Here is an 8,045-nt window from a genome sequence, read left to right as displayed (position 1 = left end):
AAAACCTAGTACAAATACTCTGGGTAAATAACAGTTCCTAGTTAGAGATTAATTTTTGAGCCAGTGATTATTTACAAAGTCAAATCTTTAACAGTTGTGTATGTAGACTATTTTAAGTGTGTTACTCCATTACTGTTCCCTGTTTTTCAATTGAAAATGAAATTGCTAACACTGAGAATTACTTAAATTTCAAGCACTCACTTTGCAGGATTTCCTCAGTAGAACCTATTATTTGTCTGAAGTTATTCTTTCAGAATAGTAGCTTCCAAACAGAGCTACATTTGTAGTCATCTAGAAAAAGTGACAGATCTCAGCGATGTACGGAATATTCACATGAAGAGTCAAAAGCATACAAAAAGTGCTACCTAGGTTGGAAGTACAAGGATATTAACTGGCATATCCTCAGCTCAGGCAATGTCCATATATAGCTCAGTTGGCAGAGTGCTTGCCTTACATGCATAAGGCCCTGAGTTCAATCCCCAGCTCCAAATAATAATAATAATAATAATTAATAATATATGGGAGAAGAACAGAAAATCTTTATAATCAGGCTTTTCACAGTGGGGAAAAATAGGGATAATACCTATCACAACTGAGTGATGATATTACTAAATAGACTCTAATGAACACGAATACAAAATTTCCACTACTATACACTTCTGATTTGATAATAATATTAGATCAACTTTTACTAAAGAAGAGTAAAATGCAAGACCAAGAATTTGTCTTTTTTCATACTGAGGATTGAAACCAGGGTTGCTTTACCACTGAGCTATGTCCCTACTCTTTATTTTTATTTTGAGATAAGGTCTCATTAAGTTTCCGAGGGCTTCGCTAAGTTGCTGAGGCTAGCCTAAACGTGTGATCCTTCTGCCTCAGCCCTCCCAGTTGCTGGGATTATAGGCATGCAGCACTGTGCCTGGCTTATATAAGATTTTGATTTGAATGTGTTGTAAAACTGTAATCACATTTAATGCCGATGGGATTAAAGTGCTGTGTGATGTCATTTTGTCACTTTCCTAATATTTTGAGCCAATTGAAATTTTTATACAAATATGTCAAGTATTACCAAACATCTTTTACTCCTCTTGAACAATACTAGATATTTTTTAAATCAGAACATTGAATGTGTATATTTTAATATCAACATGGAGTCACTGAGATTTTTTTTTTTCCTCAATGTCACATCTCAGAAATATATGCAATTAGGGATGGGTATGTGGCTCAAGAAGTAGCGCGCTCGCCTGGCATGCGTGCGGCCCGGGTTTGATCCTCAGCACCACATACAAACAAAGATGTTGTGTCTGCCGAAAACTGAAAAATAAATATTAAAATTCTCTCTTCGTCTCTCTCTCTCTCTTTAAAAAAAAAAAAAGAAAGAAATATATGCAATTAAAATCAGATATTCATGTTGGGATACAACCAAGGATTCCTTTATATAGCCCTTTGCTTCCAGGCCACATCTGCCCAGGAAAATCACAATCCACCACTGTCCAACTCTCTCAGAATGAAATGCACTGCCTGAAGTTCACAGGAACAAACTCATCTAACTACTGGATGATGTGCTCACAGGTGGGCAAGTGAGCTGTCCTCCCCGTTGCCAGTGAACTCCCCATTCCCCAACAAGGCCAGCCGCCCCACTCCATCTTCCCCCATGCTGTGAGTCACCACTGTGCTTATGAAGATAAGCCCAGAGCATGAACATTTTATCATTCACTGAAACACAAAAGGGACACACTTTTCCATTATGCTGGACGCTGGAATGGAAGCTCTAGGAAGTGAGTATAACATGAAATCATTCCTTCCGCTTCAGCAGACAGATGGATAGAGACATTCCAGTTTGTTTCCAGCCTTTTGTCTTCAGAGCATTTTTGGCATTTCCTTCAGGAAACTGGAGGTTGTGACCTAAGGTTTCCTTAGTGGACACACTTCTGTTTCCCACAGTTAACCTTACTCAGAAATGACATGTACTCTATTAGGTGAGGTTTATCTTTGTGTCCCAACTGCGTCCTGTGCACATTCAATGACACTTGAAAGCACAAATTCTGAGAGTAACAATAGGGCTAAAGAGCCAAACACACCAAAATGCCTCTATTTAATCCCAATAAAGATGACAATAATACCAAAATGAGAATTACCAATTACAAGTCTGTGATGCTTGTAAAGTACCTTTGCTTTAATTTTATAGTTGAAGACATTAATAACTAAGGATGTTAACTCTTTTAAATACAACTGAGTAGAAAGTTTTCAAATAAAAGGTACTATGCTACTCAACCTAACCTTCTACAACTTGCTACTTCACCGATATAGTATATTCCCATATTGCTCAGAAGACAGGCTGAAGAACCCAAAAGTGTCCTAAAAAATTAAGTAGTAACTTAAGTACACTGTTGTATCCCATATCTATAATCCTGCTTCTCAGCTTATTGGTGAAGGGCCAGGAACATACAATTCTGTTAATTGGTTTGAAGTGATCATTGTGGGTCATAATTTAAATTAGGTTGACAACTACACTGTTAATTATTATTATTTTTTTTAAAAAAACATGTTTTAGGACAGAATTATTGTACTTAATTTGGTTTGGCTTTAATGTAATTTAAAGCTCAATTACATTTACTTACCAATGTGGTATTGAGAAGGTTGGTGGTTTTTCACATTCATTGGACTCTTCACTGTGAACTTACAAAGGTTATCTTCCTGAAAAAGATAGAGTGGTTTCTAAACAAACCACATTTTTCTTCACACCCTAGTTTATCAGAGTCAAGTCCTTTAAAGAATAACAGAAATTTGCCCTTAACTGTGATTCCAAAGAGCCGCATAGTCAAAGAGAATACCTCAGTAATGATTTTTAAAAATGCTCTTCACAAAGAGATCTTTAAAAAAGATCAGTTTATTAATGTTTAAAAGTTGATAAAGCTATGTGCAAAATAATCCACAAAGTCAGAAACCTATTAAATACTATATATTTTTTTTTTAAAAAAGACATTTCTTTGTTTAATTGCACTGAAAAACCATACTAATGAGACAGCAATAAATTTTTTATTCTTTGCAACATTTATACACATCTTCAATTACTATCAGATGAACAGCTATACTGAAAAACTTCTGGTGCTCCCTATCAGTTAAAGTAATGCTTTTAAGGGCACAAGAGGATGGTATTTTCTTAAGAAATACACATTCAATGGTGTTAACACAGGTTAGGGGAAAAAATCCAATGAAATGAGCTCCGCTGAAAACAAATACATTCAAAATTCATAAAAAGTACTTTTAACACAACAAAATACAACCATCCTGTTGGTTGGAATGAATCACACAACACTCTGAAACAAACATCAACAAAAGTGCCAAAGACAGATGCTGTATTTGTTAGACAAAGTCATTAAGGAACTCTCTTGGTTTACCAAAGTTAACTCCCAGTCAGTTTTCACCTTGTTTCTCTTGCGACTGTAAGGCTTGGGGCTAAGATAAAGTCGACTTCCTTATGCTGATTACAGCCACAATGGATATGACACTTTAGCACATTTCATTGTAAAGATGTTTAAGAAAAAAAAAAAAATCAAAGTGACTTCAATCAATTATTAAAAAAAAAAAAAAAAAAAAAAAAACGGATCCAGCTTACATGGAAACTTTGGCCTCAACAAATGAAATTGCTTTACATCTTCAAACCATTTCCATCTCCTCACAGCCTGTCTACTCAGCACTGCCTTCCTGCTACAGATGGTCAAGAAATGGACCAGGGCACAACCTCTACTCTGAGGACCGCCAGGTAGTTACAATATAAAGTAAAAAACATCTCCAGGAGGGGTGTGAACAGGGAGGGGAGGGTGGGCTATGCAGAGCCTCCCCCAGACAAGTAGAAGTGGACACACTCACTTGGGTTTGAAACTACAGTGGGAAAAAAAAAAAAAAAAAACATCTTCTGCTTACAACTCCAGACAAAGAGAAACTTTCACGTGGAGACTTCAGTCTTTGAGGAGGGGCCAAATGAACCCTTCAGGAGCTTGACAATGCTAGACCTTTGGCTCAGTGCAAAATCAAAGCTCCAGGGGACTAGGAAATAGGCTCCAGGCAGGGGACCTGACTCCACCCTTCCCAGTGCATTGTTCACAGGAACTAAATACCCACCAACACCCAGTGGCACCACCACCCGGGCTTTTCGATTCTCCCCCTCCCTCCCTCTTTCCAGCTCCTTCCCTCGCAGCAGCTCCTTCCTGGCAGCAGTTGAGGCCCAGAGCCCTTTTTCAAATACTGGGGTGGTGGTGGGGGGGTGACCCTGTAAGAGCACTTCCCGAGGATTGGCAGCATTCGGCTTTAGGAAGAAGAGTTGACGTTTCCAGAAGACACAATGGTCTCTGGGTTGTCGCCATCATCCTTCTGAGGGTGAGACGAGTTGTCCGATTTACTGCGGCTGAATTCCACACCAGCGATGATGGGTCGTTTGAATTTGCCGGTGGAGTCTCCACTGGGGCACTTGCAACAGGACATGATCCGGATAAAGGCCCGGCGCATCTCCTTGTTGGTCAGAGTGTAAATGATGGGGTTAGTGCCAGAGTTGAGCACTGCCAACACCAAGAAGTACTCCGCTTTGAAGAGGATGTTGCAGGTCTTCACCTTGCAGCCCACGTCCAGCAGAAGCAAGATGAAAAGGGGTGCCCAGCAGGCGATGAAGACGCTCAGGACAATAATTACAGTCTTCAGCAAGGCCAGCGACTTCTCAGAGCTGCGGCTGGCCTTGGAAATGTTTTTGCGGAAGGTCAGACGGCGGCTTCGAGTCCTGACCAAAGAGTAGATCCTGCAGTATAGAATGACGATGGAGAGCAAGAGGAGAGTGAAGACTGTGGTGCAGAAGAGGATATAGTGCTTGTGGTAGAGCGGGAGCACGGTGGAGCAGCTGGACAGCGTGCTGATGCAGTTCCAGCCCATGATGGGCAGGCCCCCCAGGATGAGCGAGATGACCCAACAAGCGCTGATCAGCAGGAAGGAGCGGGAGCTATTGCTCCCGTTGTGAAGTTTCATCTTCAGCATAGTGATATAGCGCTCAATAGCGATGGCTAGGAGGCTAAACACGGAGGCTGACAAGGCCACAAACATACTCCCTTCCCTCAGAAACCACTGGGCGGGGGTGAGCTTGTAGGTGGTGGCCCCAGACAACAGCAGGTTGGCTGTGTAGGCGACTCCCGCCAACAGGTCTGAGAGGGCCAGGTTACCAATAAAATAGTACATGGGCCGATGGAACTTCTTGGTTTTCCAAATGGTCAGCAAGACAAAGATGTTCTCCAGAATGATGCAGCAGCAGATGAAAATGAACACCACCGAAGTCAGTTTAATGCCATTCTCGTCGGGGCTGATATTCAGCTTTCCCGTGTAGTTGTAATGCCGGACTATGATATCATAGTTGACATAGTCGGAGACCGAACTGCGGAGGGCCTTGACTACCGGGATGCTGGTGGACACCATGGTGCTGCACCGTGTCCCCAGGAACCGGGAGGTGGCACTTCTCCAGACGAACGCTAGAGGGCGAGGGCGAGCGGGGCTTCACTCACTGCTGCTGGGGTGAAGATCTGTAAGAGATCCAGGCTTTTTGTGTAGCTTTTCCTTGACCGGAGAGGGCCTCCGAAACTGCAGCCTTAAATAAGTCACAAAGAGAAGAGCGTCAGGGTAAAAGCCATACCACACTAGCAGAATTCATTCTCGCTAAGGCATTGCTCCAGTTCTGTTATATTGCTGTTTTAAGAAAACCTGAGGAGAGTGCATGGAGAAATAAATATCTATATAGCATATATATATATATATATATATATATATATATATATATATATATATATATAATTATCATATATATATAATTATCATATATATATATGTATATATATATAATTATCATTTCTAGGGGAGACGAGGAAGAAGAAGAGTAAGAAAAACCAAAAAATTACCCACGCTGAAAACTTCAACTGGATGAATGGGAAAGTCTCCCTATGTTCACATACACTCAAACTGAGATAAGAAATCTGGAGAAGGGTGCCCAGTAACTCCATTCCCGCCCCGCTAGCTCTCTCCCCCTCCAGCCCTTCAATCCCTGATACCCCAGGATTCTCTGAAATAGTCATCAGCTCATCTGCGTGCTCACACCAACAGCCCATAATCTCTACCCAAAGAGACTCAACTGGCAAAGCTAAGGGCAGAAACCCACACCTGGGTCCCCTCACTCCACCCCACCCCACCCCACCCCCAACTCGAAGAGATGAGCACCACCTCCTAATTGCCATGCAAGAAAGTAGATTTGCACGAAAATTATTTGACAGCGTAAGTCATTTTCTGGGCTCTATTAATAACCCTCTAGAAGCAGGTGTGCTGAGGGTCCGAGGGCGTAGTGAGGTGTGGGCCGCTAGGCGCGCCCCAGCCCTGCGGTAAACAGGAAAGCTCAGCGCCTCCGTGAAGCAACTGCCTATTGTTTCTTCTCCCCCTCCCCCCAACCCCCGGCCAGCCTGGTGCAAGTAAATGTAAAGGTATTCAGGAAAAACCATTCATAAGAGATTGCAGTAAATCCCAGAAGTTTCATACGTTGATTGCATAAGTATTTTTAGTTTAGTCAACACAGGCACACACACACAAACGAGAAGTTATACCACTAATGACAATACATGCTGCCACATTTCTAATTTCAGGGGGCAAAGCTACTCAGAAACAGGCATATGATGTGCATTGCAAAACTGGCATGGCCAGTTGTAGTTAGCGCCATCCCCACAAAGCGCTGCCTCCTCTCATAGAACTAGAAAGTGTGAAGGAACGGCACAAAGCATTAGTCTGCACAGGTCTACTTTTAAGTTGTTTAAATGTTTCAAAGTAATGCAGCATTCTGATTTTTTTTTTTTTAAGTGCAGTAATAGAGGCAGGATCAACTTTTCGGTCAGCACAGGCTGCCCGCGTTTGCCCCATCCTAACTCTATACCTTGCTGGGAAGCAGTGCAAGTTTAAACTATTACCCCTGTTCCCCCAAATTCTTCGTCTATAAGATTTCTAAAAATAATCGTCTTCTCTCCTTCTTCTGAAGAACCGCAACTTCCATCCCCCTCCCCCACCAGTCAGTTCTACATTTAGGGATTAATCCTTTTCCAAACTCCGTAAATCACCGGTGCTCCAAGAACAATTCGATCGAGTTGGGCTCCACAGCAGCCCAAGAGACAAGTACTTTCAGAGCCCAGAGATGGATGTTTTCAAAGTTTTTGTTCGTTTCGTTCAAGCTTAAAAAAATCGTTTCTGCCACCTAGGCCCTCCGGCAGCGGTACGTCTCCGCGCTCCCAGCCACCGCTGGCCAGAGCCCGAACGGTTCGTGGCTCCCTACCTCGCTCAGGCAGGACGAAGTTGCGTTAAGAAAGCTCCGGGTCTGCACCGCGCACTCCGCATCTTGCTGCTGCCCCCGACTGACTGCGCTGTGCTTTCGCAAAGTTACTGGAGTCCGGGACCCTCCCTCCGCAGCCGTGCACTCCAATGGCCAGCCCCGCTCGCTGTTGCCCGCGCCAGTCTGCAAGGCAAAGTCGCCGAGCGCCACGCCGAGGCAGGGTGGCTTCCTTTAGGAGGAGATTGGGAGGGGTTAATGCCGTAACTCTTCACGCCCTCTTAGGGCTGGGGGCCCCGGATCTGGGCTGCTGGGACACACCGTCCAGGAAAGATCTGGGGGGAAAGCAAATAATGAAATAATAAAGAACCCTTCCCTCTGCTTTCCCAAGCAGCGAATCCACCCCCCACCCCCCAACACACACACACACACACACACACACACACACACACACACACAGTGGGGGCGGGGGAAAGAAGGGGCGGAGCCTAGTATCCCCTAAATTCTAAAGTGGAAGTCCTGTCCCTCGGCAGCAATCCTCCACTCCCAGACGATGCATAGGGCTCATTCAAGCCCACGGAAAAGAGGAGGTGGGAACATTTTGGAAACTTTTCTCCCCACAAGACAGTGGGGCAGAAGACGACCCGGCGTTTCATAGTGCACCTCCCTGGTCCCTAGCCTTGCAGCTCTTGGCGGATCCAAGTGTCCC

At 43.7% G+C, this 8,045-nt stretch overlaps 1 protein-coding gene across 1 annotated transcript; it reads right to left on the bottom strand.

Moving 5' to 3' along the window:
* Positions 1-2,872: 2,872 nt before the first annotated feature.
* S1pr1 (sphingosine-1-phosphate receptor 1) lies at positions 2,873-7,739 on the bottom strand. The gene is made up of 2 exons (XM_046452344.2): positions 7,343-7,739; positions 2,873-5,626 (listed from the first exon to the last, which is right to left on the bottom strand). Exon 2 carries the CDS (start codon positions 5,455-5,457, stop codon positions 4,312-4,314), a length of 1,146 nt encoding a protein of 381 aa, XP_046308300.1. The 5' UTR covers positions 5,458-5,626; positions 7,343-7,739; the 3' UTR covers positions 2,873-4,311.
* Positions 7,740-8,045: the final 306 nt, after the last annotated feature.

Source organism: Marmota monax, unplaced genomic scaffold (assembly GCF_021218885.2).
Source record: "Marmota monax isolate L192 unplaced genomic scaffold, Marmota_monax_Labrador192_F-V1.1 WCK01_AAM20220418_F8-fsc00244, whole genome shotgun sequence".
NCBI classification, from domain to species: Eukaryota; Metazoa; Chordata; class Mammalia; order Rodentia; family Sciuridae; genus Marmota; species Marmota monax.
Note: the sequence above shows the minus strand (reverse complement) of the source record. Positions and strands in the feature narration are given on the sequence as shown.